Source organism: Nematolebias whitei, chromosome 9 (genome assembly GCF_014905685.2).
Source record: "Nematolebias whitei isolate Nwh7 chromosome 9, NemWhi1, whole genome shotgun sequence".
Lineage (NCBI taxonomy): Eukaryota > Metazoa > Chordata > Actinopteri > Cyprinodontiformes > Rivulidae > Nematolebias > Nematolebias whitei.
In genome coordinates, this window is record NC_056506.1 from 26,235,931 (window position 1) to 26,255,029 (window position 19,099).

At 39.4% G+C, this 19,099-nt stretch overlaps 2 protein-coding genes across 2 annotated transcripts; both read left to right on the forward strand.

Moving 5' to 3' along the window:
• Positions 1-3,509: 3,509 nt before the first annotated feature.
• LOC119414508 (regulator of G-protein signaling 21-like) lies at positions 3,510-4,343 on the forward strand. Its single transcript, XM_037681603.1, has 4 exons — positions 3,510-3,542; positions 3,715-3,799; positions 3,881-4,047; positions 4,167-4,343. The coding sequence occupies exons 1-4, from the start codon at positions 3,510-3,512 to the stop codon at positions 4,341-4,343; spliced, it is 462 nt and encodes a 153-aa protein (XP_037537531.1).
• A 9,154-nt stretch (positions 4,344-13,497) lies between these two features.
• On the forward strand, positions 13,498-14,520 carry LOC119414509 (regulator of G-protein signaling 21-like). Its single transcript, XM_037681605.1, has 5 exons — positions 13,498-13,642; positions 13,740-13,799; positions 13,883-13,944; positions 14,041-14,207; positions 14,335-14,520. The coding sequence occupies exons 1-5, from the start codon at positions 13,560-13,562 to the stop codon at positions 14,518-14,520; spliced, it is 558 nt and encodes a 185-aa protein (XP_037537533.1). The 5' UTR covers positions 13,498-13,559.
• Positions 14,521-19,099: the final 4,579 nt, after the last annotated feature.

Here is a 19,099-nt window from a genome sequence, read left to right on the forward strand (position 1 = left end):
GACATCTACACCTCCAGATGCAGGAAGAGGGTCACCTGCATCATGAAGGACCCCACTCACCCAGCACACACTTTTTGCCCCACTCCCCTCAGGAAGGAGGTTGAGGAGCATTAAGTGTAGAACCACTAGACTGAGGAGCAGCTTCTACCCTGAGGCTGTTAGACTCATGAATCTCTAACCAGGATAATCACTGGAATGACACTTTATATGTGCTGCTGATTATCCATGCTGCTGATTTCTTGTCTTTAATCTGCTGTATTCATACCCATCTGCTCACAACAGACTCATGTTCAGACTGCTGTTTAATACATCGTATTATATTACATTATTATTCTTTAGTGTATATCTTAGATCCTTGTATTGTTTCTTTTTATACTTTATATTTTTGCTATTTTGGGTGTAACTGGGACCTTAAGTACACAATTTGGTTCCACCTCATGTACCACATGTGATGTGAATGACAACAAAGAACCCTGAAACTTAAATTTGTGATGATTTTAAGATAAGGCTGTGCCAGGGACAGAGTGAAACCAGTGTAAACTGCATTTTAGTCTGGGACTATCCTTGTCTTGTCTGTGAAACCAGACCAATATATTCATTCAAGGAATGCTATGCCTTTGATCTTTATATGCTTTCTACACCATAAAACTACAGAAGGGATGACAAAGTGTTATTACTAAAACTATAACTATTCCACAGATTGTTACATCCTCACTGCTGGGCAACCAGATCAAATATGGCATTTCAAGCCCCAATCAAGACCAGTGATTGTGTGAAGGTTGTTGTTTGTGTATCTAAATTGAGCAGAGGCGAGAATCTTTCTGACTGACAGTTTTGATGTAAACAGATAAATGCATTAAAAATTAAAATAAAATAAATTTAATGATGAGAGTTTAGTGCCTGTGGAAAAATAAAAAAATATTCCACTAATAAAACATGTATTTGATCAGTTTGGGTGTATATACACAGCATTGTATGTTAAGGCAGGGTGTTGTGGTAGCTCGGTCTACGGTTGTAATCCTGAGGCTGTGAATTCAAGCCCACATTGCATCATCAAGGGTTTCCAGTGAAAGAAATAACCAAATCTTTCATGGGAGTTCACTTGCTGTGGTGACCCCTGTAGAAGTGAGCAGCTGAAAGAAAAACAACATAGGAAACATAAAACATCTGAATATGAAACAGGTTGCACCCTGATTTTGCCTGAGTCACAGTGTACAAAAGTTAAATTAGAAAAAATATACAAGGATGAATAAGTCTGACCTTACAGAATAATTTCCATCCATCCATCATCCATGAGATGCGCTCTCAAGTTTATTTTCCATCAGTCCAAAACCACATGCTGCTGCTCTGCAACATATTGGCTCACGGTTTAATTGGTACGTCGTGTACATTGTGTAAGTGTGGGTCTGCACACCAACACATCACAATTGGGAACAACATTTATTTCAGTTGTAGCCATGGCTTCATCAAGTATTGTCCATCCATCCATTTATTAACTTTATTTGCTTCTTATTTCTCAGTGGCAGAGGTCACTGTTGCCTATCTCCAGCAGTCTCTGTGTGAGAAGTGGGGACGATGTTGGACAGGTCTCCAGTCCATCACAGGGACACATAAAGACAGAGACAAACAACCATTCACTCTCTCACTCACACCTAGGGACAAGTTAGAGTCACCGATCAGACTAACATGCATGTTTTTGGTCTGTGGGAGGAAACCGGAGTACCCGGAGAAAACCCACGCATGCACGGAGAGAACATGCAAACTCCACCCAGAAAGGCTCCAAACAAGGAAGCCAGTTTCATAGATAATGAACATTATGGTGGTGTGGCTGACAGACCGACAACATCTTTGTTTAAAACTTTGACGTGAAAGATGACAAGTGATATGCATTCCTTCTAAGAATGCCACGTTCAATGTTTCTGCTGTTTTGGGGGTGCTCTAAGAAAAATACATGAAAAATATCTGATGTAGCATGAAGAATAACTTAACATGCAACATATGTTTTTTAATCAAACTCATCTACATCATATGATGTATTGCTGCCAAGACTCACTGATTTTTTTTTTTTTTTTTAAGCTTCAGAATCAAAATTTGTGAAAGAAACAGAAAACTAGCATCCAAATGACGGTGCTCCATTGTTTATGCTGTGGCATCCTTACAGAAATATTCAAACCCTTGCATCTAGTCAGTCCTAAAGTTTCCTCAATTCCCATCAGACCGTTATCACTCATATACATTTATGTAGCAACATGAATGTTGTTGAGTTGAGAAAACAACAACAAACAAAACAGCTGGTGTGAAATAGTGTAGAGTTCTAATGTAGCTGTTGTACATTACATTTGCTAACTAATGTAGCATTCTTTTATGCTTGGATGTCCTTTTTGAGAAAGGGGTTTGTAACTTTTGAGTTAAGCTTCATAGATTATAGTTAAGCTTAAAGTTTTCAAAATACTAAAAAAACAATATAAAAGCAGGTCTTTGTTTGGTTAGAAATAAACATAACCTGGATGAAGACCTCTTCAGACTCTATGCTTTGTGGCTAATGTTCCAGCTAATAAAGTCCTAACTACTGATATCATTTTGACAGCCCATTTTTTTTAAACTATTATTTTGAATTATGAACATATGTATTCTAGCAAAAGCTATACAATGGTATAAGATAGCAACTTTCAATATGGCCGTACTATGTGCTACTGCTCCTAGTCAAAACCTTTCACAGGTTTACGCCCAAAGACTTTCAGTCAGTTGAAAATAATCCTCGTGTTGTTCAACTCTCCTGTCATTTGTCGAAGCCGTACGCATTGTTAGTCACTCAGTGCTTGTTCAGGTCTTTGTCGCCCAAGTAACGCTCCTGAGATGCAAACAGCAGGATGAGTCTTTTTCTTAATAGTCGATTTGTTTACGATATTTGCGTATGGTCAGGATCTTTACCCAGAGCTTCCTGATCACAAGTCATTGCTGTAATAAATTATCTTCTTACACTGAATTCGTGGAGCTCCAACAACTCTTTCTTTGTGCCTGATTTCACTCATTTAGCTCTTGTCTTTCTAATTCGGCAGTACGGCTGTCAAGTGTAAGATCTTTAAAAATACATGGCCTCTGTTTCATTTATGAATAACTTTGTGATGGCTCATGAATTAAAGCACATATTCCTTAAGTGATAACCAGGGTTGTGGCCAGCAGGTGAGATCATCTTAAATCACAGCTGAGCTCTCTTTTCTTTGTACCGATCGAGACATGGTAGGATGCCCCGGCTCTCCCAACAACACTTTGCATGCACATTTCCATATATTCCATTCACGCTGGGTGGGGTGTTGTTGGTGGTGGGGGGGCATTTAGATTTTCTCAGTCACTTGAATCCCTCATTCCCAAACGGTCACAACCCCAGCTTCAGCCTGGCAGGATCTTATCTCTGTCTCCCATCGTAGAGGACTAGGAGATGGCGATAAAGTGAGTTACTGCATATTTGATTATTGGTGCTTTACAATTTTCAGCAACACGCAGCAGCCATGTGGAAATCACCCAGGAGTTTTTCACTCACTGTAAGTCTCCTTTTACACTGTGTTCACTTGTGACAAAGTGACTTCTTTCTAGGGTTACCATAAAATTTATACTCTGGGAGTGAACTGCTGAGCAGGCCTGGCAGAGTGTTGTTGGTGGATGTTGAGTTCATTGATAACTGGGCTAGTGATAGATCTAAATGCTCTTTTCAAGGGTAGATTGTGTTGCTTTCCCAAGGATCCACTGGAGGATGTTGAGTCCTGGAGTGAGTCGGTGGATAAAGTCCTCAGTAGTAAAGGTGAAATCTGATTGCACACGGTCTAACGTTACTAGATTACATGTACAAACTCCAAACTTATTGTCATCCTCTGATATCCAGCTGGACAAATAGCTTTACGGGAGTTCCTGAAGTCTGAGTACAGTGAGGAAAACATATTATTTTGGCTTGCCTGTGAGGAGTACAAGAAAATCAAAACAGTTCCAGAGATGATCTCATCTGCCAACAGGATCTACTCAGAGTTCGTCCAAACAGAAGCCCCCAGGCAGGTAAATATACGAAAAGGACAGTGTAAGGATCTTGTCCCATTTGATTTTATTCCTTTCAGATTGAATGAGATGAAAAGTGCTAGTTAAAAGTTGCCCTGGGCCATGTTGTTTGATTCCAGATCAACATAGACTGTTCAACCAGAGAAAACATTACAAAGAACATCTCCCAGCCAACCCTGACGTCCTTTGATACGGCGCAGAAGCTCGTCTACAGCCTGATGGCCAGGGACTGCTACCCACGCTTCCTCAAATCTGACATCTATCAGGGACTTCTGAGGAAAGCCAGTTCAAGGTGACTGTATTAAAACCGACAGCCTCTCAGACGGCGGCTCATGAAATCTTCTGTTCAGCTCTGATCTGCCGTAGCGCTCTTTGATGCAGTGTGGATAACAGGTTTACGCCATCCAGATCTCTAGCTGTAGCTGATGTAGTTGTTCCTCAGCCTGTGTGATTCAGTAGTTCCAGCTAAAAATAATTTATTACTTCAAATATGTTAAGACAAAAAGATTGTGCAGATAAATCTTCCTTGATTATTTTTTAATTTCCTGTAGTTTAACTCAGAAGGCTTAGAATACCAAACATCCATTTATTAATTGTAAAGTATTATAGCGACATTAATTGATTATGCAGAGTAGGTAATTTGTTGAGCAAATTTTTAACTTTGAATGTGCAAAAAAAAAAAAAAAAACAATCCCTAGTTTTGGTCTCTATCCCAAGTTTACTTGCCAGCCTGAATTGTAATTTAAATTTTAAAAAGTAAATATATTCATTAAAGTGTGATCTTTGTGAATGTAATGCAAATCACTTATGTTATCTTATGGTTGTTAGTGATTTAAACAACAGGTGGCAACAGAGTCCTAAAAACTAAGGTATAACTAGGGATGGAAGGGAGGTTGTTCTACATTTCCTTAACTTTGTGCAGCAGCTGTGCTGCAGTTTAAGTCTGTACATAGAATGTATGTAATAAAGATGTGCATGAATCAACTTTGTCTCAGTTACATTTGCCTGGAATGCCAAAAAAGCTAAAGGGTGGGATGATGGAGGACTAACACTGTCACTCACTGTGGAAAAGTATCTAACAGAAAACATAAAACTGAATGTTAATTGTTAGATAAAATAAATATCCTTTCATCATATGCTTGCTCAAATAAGCCACTCTGAGGACACGAGAAGATTTTTTTAATCGATCTTTACTTGCAAGGGTAGACGGTCAAGAGGAAGCTGTCACAGATGTACAAAAGTTACACGCGTTGAGCCTCATCAGTGAGAATCTGCGCCAGACCCAGAGGCAGGAAATGCTTAAATACACGCTTACCAGACTGAGGCGAGGTCAAGACGACCTCGGCTTTCCAGTTCACAGACTCAGGGAAGGCCTTGGAGTTTAGCATGTGCGCCTTCGTGCACCTGCAGGCTCCTCTCTGAGTAGACAAAAGACTCTCTTGACCTCGCACACACGATTCAACATTAAATTAATATTAGTTAGTGATAACATCCGTGACCTTTACCTAAATTCCCTTGACATTAATTACAGAGGCCTATACGTTTTGTTCAAACAAACTCAACTTACCCTCACATTCGTTTTACTTTTTATATGGTTTACACTCTTTTTGTTTTATCCCAGTGTGCCGCTCACTTCTATTGATTTCTCTCAATTCCCACTAGAGTGAAGCCTGCACACATCTATTTACTCCCATTGCATCTGAGCTCTGAAGTCTCTATTCAAAACTGGAAGTGAATGCTCTTCTTAACTCTTCCACTTTTTGTGCATCAATACATGGATGATTTGTCATATCAGGTTATTACCAACGTCTCAGATTACAGCAGGGCTACAGAGAAGAAAGTTAATGGGTGCTGGAATTAGGCAGTGGCTGCATCGACATGCTTCAGCATTTCTTCTGAAATCTGAAGGGTTTTTTTCCTCCCACGATTTGTACTTAGTTGTAAGTGATAGACTTGTTTTTGTTTATTTCTCATTGGGACATAATGACTTTTACAAGCTGATGTAATAGTACATGCAAAAAGCATGCAAATACAAGAGCACAACATGCTCATCATTATTATCAGACAAAAAGAACTAACAAAAAAATAATTTAAATTCCCCATAGGAAATATAAATTTCTGCACAGCTTGTGTTAATTGTACAATATTGTATTCTAAATAATAAAATGCTAATCCATCATATTTCTTGTGGTGTTTTTGTATGTTTGGAAAGTAGAAATAAGCAAACCATGGTCCCCCCCCCCCCCCCCCCAACACACACACACACACACACATTTTGGTAAGTGCACGTAGGTGGCAATGAATGAACATTGGCTTTATTTTAAGAGATGCTTCATGTGGGGCAGCACGGTGGCGCAGATGGTAGAGCTGCTGCCTCTCAGCGAGCAGGTTACCCCGGTCCGGGGGCCTTTCTGGGTGGAGTTTGCATGTTCTCTCTCTTTGCATGAGTGGGTTTTCTCCAGGTACTCCAGTTTCCTCCCACAGACCAAAAACATGCATGTTAGGCTGACTGGTAAATTGTCCCTAAGTGTGAGTGAGAGAGTGAACGGTTGTTTGTCTCATTTGTCTCTATGTGTCCCTGTGATGGACTGAGACCTGTCCAGGGTGTCCCCCGCCTCTTGCACAGTGATTTCTGGACATGGGTATCAATTACCCTGTGACCCGAAAAGGAAGAAGAGGGTAAAGATAATGGATGGATGGATGGATGGATGGATGGATGGATGGATGGATGGATGGATGGATGGATGGATGGATGGATGGATGGATGGATGGATGGATGGATGGATGGATGGATGGATGGATGGACGGACGGATGGACGGATGGATGATTAATGTGTTTGACAGACGCTGCTTTCTGGGTCGTGCAGACATTGAACCACAACTTCCTCTAGTTTTGATGGCTCTGGGTGCACTCGTCTTTGTGGGAGGGTGGTTAAGTTTGTTGGTGACAGTAAAGAAAACTCAGAAAAAAGAACAACAAACTTGCCTTTAATAAGTATTTAATACAATTTAATGCATAGTAATGTTAAAAATGTATACTAATGTGTTGCCAAAGAATGTGCCAAAATATTTTATGAGAAGATGAAAAGAAGCTATACAACCTCTTCTAGATGATATCTGGTGACAACAGTTCGCAGAGGAAGTGACAGGTTTTGTAGCCGAAAAAGAAAATGTGATAACAGCTAATGTCACCACTGCAAGTCATCAACATCTGCATTCTGACACACAGCATTTCCTGTCAGACGAACAAATATCTAGAGTGAGACAAAGTAGGCGTTTACATCAAGAACAACATGAGTGTTTTCTCAAGCGTTTCATTTTATTCACCTCATGCACTGTACGTCATCACACTGAGCTTGGAGCTGTGCAAGTATGCGTTGTAGCTTCACTACAGTCAACTGATTCAGAGGAAAACCTGGTGGGCAGATGTTTCTGGATCTGTTTCAGACAAACAATTTCATTTATTTTTTTTATATCATGTATATAACATACATCACTTGTATTTATATACGCTACATTTTATTTTTTTAATATTTTTAATCTCCTTAAGGCTGCAGTGTATTCTAGGAAACATCAAGGTTTCATGTGACTTTATTGTCATTTGCATCACATGTGGTACATGAGGTGGAATGAAACTGTGTACACATGGTCCCAGTTACACCAAAAAATGGGAAAATATCAAGTATAAAAAGAAACAGTATACAAAAATGTAAGATATACACTAAACAATATTAATATAGTATAATATGATATGATGTATTAAACAGCATGAGGATGGAGGGACAGACGTCTTACACACAGATCTAAAAAAGTTAATTTTTCTACCTGGATTATTGAGCATGCATCAGGAGATCTTATGCACAGAGATTCTGCGCAGTCCTTCACTTCTCCTCCTCTCCAAATATTGTCCCTCCTCAGCGGGTCCACGCACTGGAAAACACCCGCCTCCTCCTGTCAGACCCCCGAAACAGAAACGATCATTTATTTAACTGAATACATAAATTCCCTGTGCGTACAGTGCACGTTATACACAGAAACGTCCCCAGACAGCTCTAGTGTGCGCACATCAGCAGATGTCTGAAATGTTACATTTCAGTCATAATAAATAAAAAAAGCTTACTGTAAAAAATTAATTAAAAATACAAAGATAGAAATGTTCGATGTGAAGTTCACATTATACGTCACATTTCAAAACAACGGTGCTAATTTGTCAAAATAACAGCAGCGATGAAACTGTCAAAGAGACAGACCAATTTACTTTAAGAAAAAATGGATGGATGGATGGATGGCCTTAGTTGGACAACAGAGAACTGAAGCCTTCAGGTGCTTCAAACGGTGCCACAAGATTGGAGCAGGAGCGGAGAAGAGTTCAGCTCAGAACCACGAAGTGTGTGTGTGTGGGCGGGGGGGGGGGGGGGGGGTTTAGGACACCTGACAGAATCGGAGCTGCTCATTCACACACAACCTGTTGTTCCTCTCCAAAATAATAATTTTATTGAGTTTACAAATGTAGGTAAATGTTGATGTATGGCAACCAGTTAAAATAAACCAAAATGCAAGAAATGTCATCTCTGTTATTCAAAATTTTCTGAGAGGACCCATGGACCCTGAGGCTGAGTGGTTAGAGCAGTCGTCCTCCAATGTAAGAGTTGGGGGTTCGGTTCCACCAGCAGTCACATGCTGAAGTGTCCCTGGGCAAGACTGAACCCCTCATTGCCTCTGATGTGTGTCCCATTGGTGTATGAACGTGATAGAGCATTGATTAGTCTCTGTATAGATAAAGTAGAGTGATGTCTGAATGCTTTTTCACAGTGTACAGTTTACTGTATGTTCTATAGTGGCATTTCGGGATAAAAAAATAAAAAAACATACATTACCAATGACCCAAAATACACAAAATAATTTTGCCCTCACACCCTCTCCTCACCACACACACATGCCCGTGCCACTCTCACCATGAATGTGAAACACGTAAGACGGACAGTTGGACACAGAGCTGGAGCAGCACTCTTCGCCTCTCCTCTCCTCCGCAGCCCAGCAGTGCCCTGGTGGCGACGGTTAACCAGCAGGTAACAATCAATAATGGATTTGTCTCATAGATCTCAGATGCCCAAGTTCTAACTTCATTTGCATCTGTTTCATCTCGTCTGTGAAGAAAATCTCGTCCAGCGCTATTAACCCTAAATCATCATGCACAGCTGAACATTGATTTAGCTTATTTGCAGCAAAATGCCAAGAAAAGAAAGGCAGAGGAAAGAAAAAAGAAGAGAGCTACAGCAGGCAGTCGGGGAGGCAGCACTCTGTGGATCAAACCAGCAGCATCTACAAGAGGATGAGGAGGGGAAAGATGAGGAAGAAAAGTCAGAGTCAACACCACAGTCATGTTAAGAGATAAACTGTCTGTAAAGAGCCCCTCCATGCTTAGGTTTGTTCTGGTTTGATCATTTTTATAATAATAATATAAAATCAAAATGACTCTGTAGGCAAGTAGTTCTGTGGTAGAATGATGAATTGTGGCCATGACAGTCAGGTACAGTCTGGTGAGTCTTAACGTTGTAATTAATTGCATTAGCTCTTGTCAACAAGCAGTTTTACTCAAATAAACATCGTATTTAATATTGTTTATTTTCTAGGCAGCTACAGCAGGCGGCTCTATGCTGTCGTGCAATAGACCATCTGTCAGCATGGAAGATGAGGGAGACGAATCATTAGAGTCCAGAGTGTGGACAGCTTTGAAAAAGCAACACTAACAAGACAACTGCATGTTCATGTCTGCCATAACTGCTTTAAATACGAAGAACTAACAATACAGCAGGACAAGACGAGGGTCATCTTGAAGGCGTAGCTCCATTTGTGTATGTCCTGTCCTCTCTACATCAACACTGTGATTAGTTACTTTTCCTGTTAGTTAATAAACAAACTCATCCTGGAGAGCCTCTGACTGAGCTGTGCCTTCTCTCCTGACAGTGAAGTCCTAACTTCAGCTCCTTCAAACATGTTTCTGTAAAATAATCTAATTAGATAACTAAACTGAACTAGGCAAAAGGGCCTTCTCCTACTCCGCTCCTGTTTCCTGGAATATCTTACAAAAAGATTTGAAGCTCTCGACCTTGACCTCTCTAAGTGTCTTTAAGAATCTGTTGGACTCCTGGCAGGGTCCAATGCAGACATGTTCCTGTTTTTAGTTTTCTACGTTTGTCTTGGAATCTAGCTGTTTTTTGTTTTGTTACCTTGTCCTTTTAGCCATCCTATTTGTTAAAAAAAAAAAAAAAAAAAAAAAAAAAAACTGTAGTATGAGTTTTTATAATTGTTTAGTGTTGTTGCTGTTGTCCATTGTTGTCATCTTTCTTTGTTGAAACCAGGTCTCTCTTGTAAATGAGTCCTCGAGGCTCAATGGGATTTACCTTTATAAATAAAGGTTGATTGATATTTTCATGAAGTAAAATGGTTTATTGCTCAAAATCTCAGTAATTTACAAAACTAAGAGAATTCAGTTAAAAAAAGAAAAGGAAAAGTACACTGAAATATGTGTTTCATTAAAAAATAAATCTTAAATCAAAATTTAAATGTAAAGTTTCATATGTGCTAAATTATTGGGCCTTCTCTGAAGGCCCTGAGGGTTTCCCACTGTCTCCCTTAAATTGTCCATCAGTTTAAGCAAAAGTAGTATTTAAAAAAAAGATTAGTATCACTGTAATGCAAAAGAAGATGTCTAAAGTGTATCTGTAAGGATTTTCAAAAACTGCCACTGAAATCAGCTAAAAAAAAACATACAATTTGTTTTTCACATTGTTTCACTTTTTTCACAAACATTTCTGAAACCAACAAGAACACAACAACAGGGGAGTTGCTGAAGTTGATACAAGCCCATGAATTGCAACTCAGTGGAAATTAAACACAAAGTTAACACAGTCGCGCACGCACACACACACAAACAGAACTCATCGCAGCAAAACAATAAAATGTTTAAGCAGTTACAATGCTCACGTCACTGGAACTGAACCAAATAATAACAGAGGAACTACAGGTGGTGTGCATAAATTTAGAGGGGGAAAAAATGTTCATTATATTTCACTAGAATTTTATCAACGTTTGTGAAGTCCAGAGAAATGTTCAAATGAAAGGTTACATTACACCATACCTTTTAAATTATTTCACCATTTCAAAGAATCAGCCTCCCCCATCACAGACATCTACACCTCCAGATGCAGGAAGAGGGCCACCTGCATCATGAAGGACACCACTCACCCAGCACACACACTTTTTGCCCCACTCTCCTCAGGAAGGAGGTTGAAGAGCATTAAGTGTAGAACCACTAGACTGAGGAACAGCTTCTACCCTGAGGCTGTTAGATCCATGAATCTCTAACCAGAATAAAAATATCACATCATGTTGCTGCTGATCTGTTTCATGTTGCTGCTGATCTGTTTCATGTTGCTGCTGATCTGTTTCATGTTGCTGTGTTCATTCTGCTCACACAGACTCATGCTCATGCTGCTGTTCGGTGTATTGTTTTTGTACTTAGTGCTTAGCATATTTTTAGGTAACGTTTTTCGTAGTTCATATCTTTGATCTTATTGCTGTTTTTTTTTTTTTGCATTTTAATATTTTGTTGGATGTAACTGGGACCCTGTGTACACAATTTCGTTCCACCACATGTACCACATGTGGTGCGAATGACAAATAATGAAGCTCTGACTCTCTGACGCCCAAAGCTGCAACCAAGCTTTGGTTATAAAATGAATCACTACAATTTGATGCCAAATTCATGAAAATAACAAACAACTGAAAAGTAAATCAGACGGAGACTTTGTTACCATAATGAAGGACTTTTACTGTGAAAGGCGTCTACGGTGGAACAGATCAACAACAGAGAGATAACAGGGATACTGCCTTTTCTAAGCCATTGTGTTAAATGATGGGTCTGATTATCAAATTTAAACCCCTTCATGGCATTTTATCAAAGCCAGAGATTTCTTCATTTATGTATGTGACATAGAGAAGAGATCACAGTCTGTGCATTCACAAGCTTCAGTTTAGTCTAAACTGGAAACACTGAGGTGTCTTGGTGGTCTAGCAATTATACCACATAACCACAATGCCTTGGTTTAGTTCCCATGAATGACCTTTGTTGGATTTCTACCTCCCTGTTCACCCCCATGCTTCCTGTTTGCCCCCGCTAGCACAGATTCAAAAGTGCAAAGAAGCTGAAGAATGGAAACTAAGACATAAACAGAAAGAAGAGAATCCTGAAGACTGAATATATTGTAAAAGTTGAAAATATTAGAAACAATAATGGAAATGAGAAAGAAAAGGTTGAAAAAGAGGCAACGCTGGAACCGTATTTTGTAAGAAGGTATGAACACTTTATATTATTGTCAAAATTGTTGACTAATAAACTGTATATAAACACCAGGTTTAAAGACTAAAATAATTCCTCTGGTGCGATTAATTTTGCAACCCACTATAGTAATGCACAAAAATCTAATGTTTATTTTCTGCTGCACTTTGTTTAAAATGTAGCAACTAGAAGCTCAATGTCACATTAGAGAATGCAAAGTTACTGACTTTTTAAATTAAGTGAGTTCAGTTTCTTGGCAGCACGGTGGTGCAGTTGGTAGAGCTGTTGCCTCTCAGCGAGAAGGTCGCCGGTTCAAATCCCGGCTGAGGGCCTTTCTGGGTGAAGTTTGCATGTTCTCTCCGTGCATGTGTGGGTTTTCTTCAGGCACTCCGGTTTCCTCCCACAGACCAAACTGTTAGACTGATTGGTAACTCTAAATTGTCTTGAGATGTGAGTGAGAGAGTGAAGGGTTGTTTGTCTCGTTTGTCTCCATGTGTCCCTGTGATGGACTGGAGACCTGTTCATTGTGTCCCCTGCCTCTTAAACAGTGACTGCTGAACATGGGCACCAGTGACTCCTGTAACCTGAAAAGGAAGAAGCGGGTAAAGATAATGGATGGATGGTTTCTTTGCTTCTACTCTCATTTCTGTTTCAGTGTTTTTATGAGTGTTTTCCACTTCAAACTAAAATATGAACAGCAATCATTAACCGTACAAGTCAAAACAGGACTTAAAATGTTTTATTAAAATTTGAGTGCAAATGAGAGTACTTAAATAGTCTGAGTATCTAGCTCACAACATGTATCTAAAACCTGAAACAGTGGTTACTGGCTCTCAGTAGAACAGATGCTAAAGCATTTGCCTATGCTGCTGAACTTTCCACCTGCCAATTTGCATCTTCAGGCTCTAAACCAAGCAACACAAGTTAGAGTACAGTACAATCAGACAACTGTAGCTCCATGCTGCACATTTGCTCAAACGCTTGCGTCATTCACAACTTCCTCTTTGACTTGTGGTTAGTTCAGACTGCTGATGTGACGTTACTCACCCTACTGATTTCAGACTTCTTCCCTACATATATAGTGTTGCTGCGAGTGTTGACGAGACAGACGCAGTCGATCACCTCTACGAGTAGCCCAACGTAAATCATACATGTACAAAACATTATTGCCATGCCAAGTCTAGTTTCATTACCATCGTTGGAACTGCCGCTTTTTAATATGGAAACTGATGACAAGAAGACTGGAAGATGCAGGTACTTTTTAATGAAGTTAACACAGTTTAAGTACTGTTGATGTCCATTTTGTACACTATGTAAGTCTTGTTGGTTTGTGTTTTGTTCTGTTAACCAGGACAGGAAACTTAAAGTCTCGGCTGCAAGCTAAATTACTACAGGCAACGAACACAGAGGGGTAAGTTCAGAAAAGTCTACTTTTAATTGAACATTCATGTTGCTCAGTTCAAATGATAATAACAATGCTCTCCTATTTTGTAGACTTTGTTTGGAAGAGATGGCTCAGTGGTCACAGTCACTAGAAAGACTTTTATCTTCAAAGTGTAAGTCGACAAATAACTCCTTCCAAACTCTATATTCAGTCAGTATGTCTTTCCAAACATTAGTTAATTCGTATTTAATTTCCCCTATGTGTTTAGGTGGGATGAAAATATTTCAGGCTTTCCTGAAGTCAGAGTTCAGTGATGAAAACCTTGAGTTTTGGGTGGTTTGTGAAGATTATAAGAAGATCAGGAGTTCCTTCAGAATGTCATCCAGAGCCAAAAAGATCTTCAAACTCTACATTCAAGCTGAGGCTCCTAGAGAGGTACATACAGAGCTTTTTATTTTTATTTTTTTTTTTTTTACAAACTAAATGTATCTTTTTTTTTTAAAACGGAAAAATGACACCACTGTGGCTGCTGTAGTTTCCATTATAATTTCTTTGGTTTCAGATCAACATAGATCACAAGACCAGGGAGCTGATCCAGACAAACATAAAGGTTCCTTCTGCGGTTTGTTTTGATGATGCCCAAAAGCTCGTCTATGGGTTAATGGAGAAGGACTCATACCCTCGCTTCCTAAAGTCGGACATTTACAGGACGTTAGTGGACTCTACATCAGACTCAATGAGGATGTAAAGAAAATCTGCTATAAATGCTGTTCGAAGCAGGACTGTACTGTAAAGCTGTCTATCGCTGGACTATACCTGAGAGACGCTGCGTTGTGCTTGTGTTTGACCGAGGGCGACCACACTCAACCTAAACCACCCTTTCTAAATGCTTGCACCTTCATCAAGAGCTTGAGAATACTTTGGGGATTCTTATTACAACACAAGCCCCTCTTTGAGACTTAAATTTTTTTTTAAAGTGTGAGAGATTATTCAGAACTGAATTGTATTTAAAAAAACGAGCTATTTGTCTTGGTCCACAAATGACTTGGCAAGAGCAGCTAATGTGACTGGAACTGTAAAGGAAAGGATTTCCCAGCGATGTAGACTTGTTGAAAATTGTGGGGACTTTTTGTAAGTGACACCAAAAAAACAGTTCTTTCAAGCGAAAATGAAAGTGTACAGACAGCAATGGTTATCTACATTAGCACATCCTCTTAAGTGTGTTAATATCTCACTAAGGCAAAAGCTAAGTAATAGAGGTGATAAAATCTTTTTTTTTTTCAAGCCTATTTTTATGTGTGTGCCTGTTTTACATTTTGATATCAATAAGCTATAAGTTGAAAATGTGTTCAACGTGTGAAAAATAGTTCAGGTGTTTGAATTTAAATGAGTTTGAAGTGTTTAATAAAAGAAAATTGCTGTACATGTACTCAAAAACTTTGTCAGACAGAAAATGAAATGTGTCTTACTAACTCAGGAAGTACCTTTGTTCAATCGTGTACTTACTCCCACTTACAGACTTTACAGCTGAATGTCTTGTCTAAGGTGTAAACATGAGCAACTTAAAAAAATCTGGCTTGTCTGGCACATTAAAGCTTTGAAAACTAATTTATATTGTTGCAAAAAAAAAAAATAGGGAAATACCAGTACAGGCACTGGCCCATTTTAACTTTGGCGGTGAGCTAAATAAAGCCACAATTTGATGCTAAAATGAGCTGTACTATTGAAGAAGTGTTCAAAACAAATCCATGATTATGTTGTATTATTGCACATTCACCCATATGATTGGGCTGCAGCAGTCCTCTGATTACAGAACCAAATGTTTCATGATTTACTTTTTATCTAAATTTTAAACAGACTGGACTCTTGCTTAGGTGGTTTTTTTTTCTACAGCATACAATTCATCTCAATTTTTTGTAAATCTGAAGGTTGAGTTGGGCGTATAAGCATACAACCAAACAGCATTTGTTGTGCTGATTGAAATTCAACTACAGATAGTTTGAGTCAAAAGCAACATTTGAAAAGCATTTCAATCAACACTGTAATTAATAGAAAAGATTATCAGTATGGTTTTCCAAATGACCTTACTCACACTGCATCATAACCCTGCTAGGACATAAAAATGTGGCCGGTGGTCTTTGCAGTGACTTGGCAAGGTCTACAGCAACATATTAAAAATGTAGTGTGATCTCTGTAGAGCATGATACCTTATATTGAAACAAAGTCATAACTGTGTCAAAGTGATGGAAACCACCTGGTGCAGATGTGATACCCATGGCTTTTGCTTTATGCTAGAGTATAACTATCTGCTAGCACCTAGGGAAACGTCATGATTCCCATTCACACTGAAGGCCAAGTGTTATTCTTCACAGCGCTGAAATAGGCATTAGAACTGAGCTGCTCTCTTATAAATAAATTTGTTTCCATCAGTTCAAAACCACATGGTGCAGCTTTGCTACATTTCGGCTCACGATTTATTCGTTCATTGTGCACATTGTCTGAATGTGTCTGCACATTGCAAATGTCTTTCAAGTGTAGCCATGGCTTCATCAAGTGTTAGCCATCCAGCCATCCATTATCTTTACCCACTTTTTCCTTTCCGGGTTGTGGGGGTCACTGGTGCGCATGTCCAGCAATCACTATACGAGAGGCGGGAGACACCCTGGACAGGTCTCTAGTCCATCACAGGGACACATAGAGACAAATGAGACAAACAACCGTTCACTCTCTCACTCACACCTAGAGACAAATTTGAGGTTTTTGTTGTTGTTTTTTTCAACCTTTATTCCTACAGGTTAGTCTCATTGAGCCTCGAGGACTCATTTACAAGAGAGACCCGTTTAAAACAAAGAACACAGATGTCAACAGTAGACAATCATAAAAAAGCATATAATATTAAAACTAAATGGAAGAAATTATATTATAAAAAGAATCAAAAACAGCTACATTTTAAAACTTAGAGAGGTCTGAAGCTCTTGATCTTGACCTGTCTAAGGGATTTTACACAACTGTGAAGTTCATGGCACAAACCAATGCAGACATGTTCCTGTTTTTAGTACTTTATATCACTTTATAATGTAGCTGTTTATTTTATATAATTTCTTCCATTAATTTTTCATTTTATATGTTCTTTTTATGAATGTCTGTCTACTGTTTTCATCTGTGTTCTTAGTTTAAACAGGTTTCTCTTGTAAATGAGTCTTCGAGGCTCAATGAGGCTTTTTTTCCTTTTAAGCCTGAGATGATCACATAGCAGAGTGATGATATTTCAAGGACATGTACGCATTCAGATACTTCAGTCTATTTTTCAAAAATTGTATAACTTCAATTGTGAACTGAGGATGACGTTGGATTGCTCCTACATGTTGAAAATGGTCTGTAGCCCAAACAGCGCTCTGCCGTCCACCATTGATTTGTTTTATCGGCAAGTGAGCAGAATAACAATTGTTTGACTCAGACCATGAGTGGGATTTAACATAAGTTGTGTTTTTTCTTGAAACCATTCAAAAGTCTTCCGAGTTTTTTTGTCAGTGGAAATGGCTGCTGCTGTTAGCCAAAATGCAACAAATCTTACGGTTTCACTTAAAAATTGTGTATATATGGCCTCGTAGATGGCACTTTCATAGCTGTAGGAGTTCAGTAGGAGTTCAGTTTTGGTTCACAGCTCAACATTGCATGATAGTGCCATGATGGTGCCAACCAGTCACACCTGGAGATCAGCTCCCTTAAAGAGAGGCTAGAGTATAAGAGGCAACAGAAGACATTCTTGCATTACACGCTTTAGGACGTATGCTTCTGGGCAACTAAACCTTCTTCCTAAGTTTTGTGATTTCTAATTATTACTTCTCACGTTTTACAGTTTGACTCCAGTTGCTTCCTGATTAGAGTTGCATTTGGACCTAAAAATTCTGGCCCAGCTCAGCTCGAACCCGTATCATTTTTTTCCAAGCCTGACCAAAAACAGACGGATTAACTATAATTACAGGCCCGAACCTGAAAAAATAAAATAAAATTAAGCTTTTACTGCTTTTGTAAGCAAATCAGTTTGACATCCATCCATCCATTCATTATCTTTTACCCACTTCTTCCATTTTGGGTCACGGGGGTCGCCAGTGCCCACGTCCAGCAATCACTGTGCGAGAGGTGGGGTACACCCAGGACAGGCCTCAGTCCATCAAAGGGACACAGAGAGACAAACGAGACAAACAACCATTCACTCTCTCACTCACACCTAGAGACAATTTAGAGTTACCAATCAGTCTAACATGCATGTTTTTGGTCTTTGGGAGGAAACTGGAGAAAACCCACACATGCATGGAGAAAACATTGAAATTCCACCCAGAATGGCCCCTGGACCGGGATTTGAACCAGGGACCTGCTCGCTACGAGGCAGCAGCTCTACCAGTTGTGCCACCGTGCTGCCTGGAAGATTTCTTGTTTCACCAAATGGATATTAGAATGCAAAACAAATAGCCTAAAAAAATCAACTCTAAAGACAGGCTATTATACAGAGGAACAAAATTATTTTTAAAGCAAAATTATTTGCAAAAATATAGAACAAGGCTATTTTGATTGAACGTGCTGCTCGTTTCGGCTTTTGTAGATGCTGCTATTTCTTTCACTGTAGATGACAGCATACCATACCATATCATACCATACCACTTTATTTCTAGAGCAGAGGTGGAGATGCATGCAGCCAGTGATCAGCTGATCCATCTGAGCTTAACTGGACCTTTTTTAACCTCTTTCAACCGGCCGGTCGGACCTGCCTCCTCCTCAACAAGTAGATAAACACAATTTTATATTTTGCATTCTTATTTAGCTAATTTGTGTTGTAGGATTCATAAAACCGTATCATAGAAGCCCGAGCCAACATGCATGATTACTGCGCATTGCGCCAGCCGCAGCACTACTCTCTTTTCACAGTCTGATTAACTGCTGCACTCTTCTTTCTTTCCTCATCCACTCAACATAGTAAACTTACTGCCTCCTCCTCTACAAGTAGATTAACACTATTTTATATTGTGCATTCTTATTTAGTTTTCTTTGCGCTGTATGATTTGTAAAACCGTATCAAAGCCCAAGACCGGCCCGGCCCGCACATTAAGCACATTATTATGGCCTGGCCAATTTGGGCCGGGCTTCGGGCCCAGGTTAGAAATGACAGCTCTATACCTGATCTCCTTGTGGACTTGGACCTCCTTGTGAACTCCCCAGCTGTCGCCTCGCCTTCCGACCACTGCCCAACTGTTAATTGGACTCTCCTCGGATTATTCCTCATACCCTGTAACCACTGGATATTAACCCCCGTGCTACTCTACCAGTCT

Coding starts and splice junctions, on each gene's coding strand:
- LOC119414508 (XM_037681603.1), top strand. CDS start 3,510: ATGTGGAAATCACCCAGGAGTTTTTCACTCACT. Junction 3,800..3,880: donor TAAAGTCCTCAGTAGTAAAG/GTGAAATCTGAT, acceptor TCTGATATCCAG/CTGGACAAATAGCTTTACGG. Junction 4,048..4,166: donor AAACAGAAGCCCCCAGGCAG/GTAAATATACGA, acceptor GTTTGATTCCAG/ATCAACATAGACTGTTCAAC.
- LOC119414509 (XM_037681605.1), top strand. CDS start 13,560: ATGCCAAGTCTAGTTTCATTACCATCGTTGGAACTGCCGCTTTTTAAT. Junction 13,800..13,882: donor CAGGCAACGAACACAGAGGG/GTAAGTTCAGAA, acceptor CCTATTTTGTAG/ACTTTGTTTGGAAGAGATGG. Junction 13,945..14,040: donor AAGACTTTTATCTTCAAAGT/GTAAGTCGACAA, acceptor CTATGTGTTTAG/GTGGGATGAAAATATTTCAG.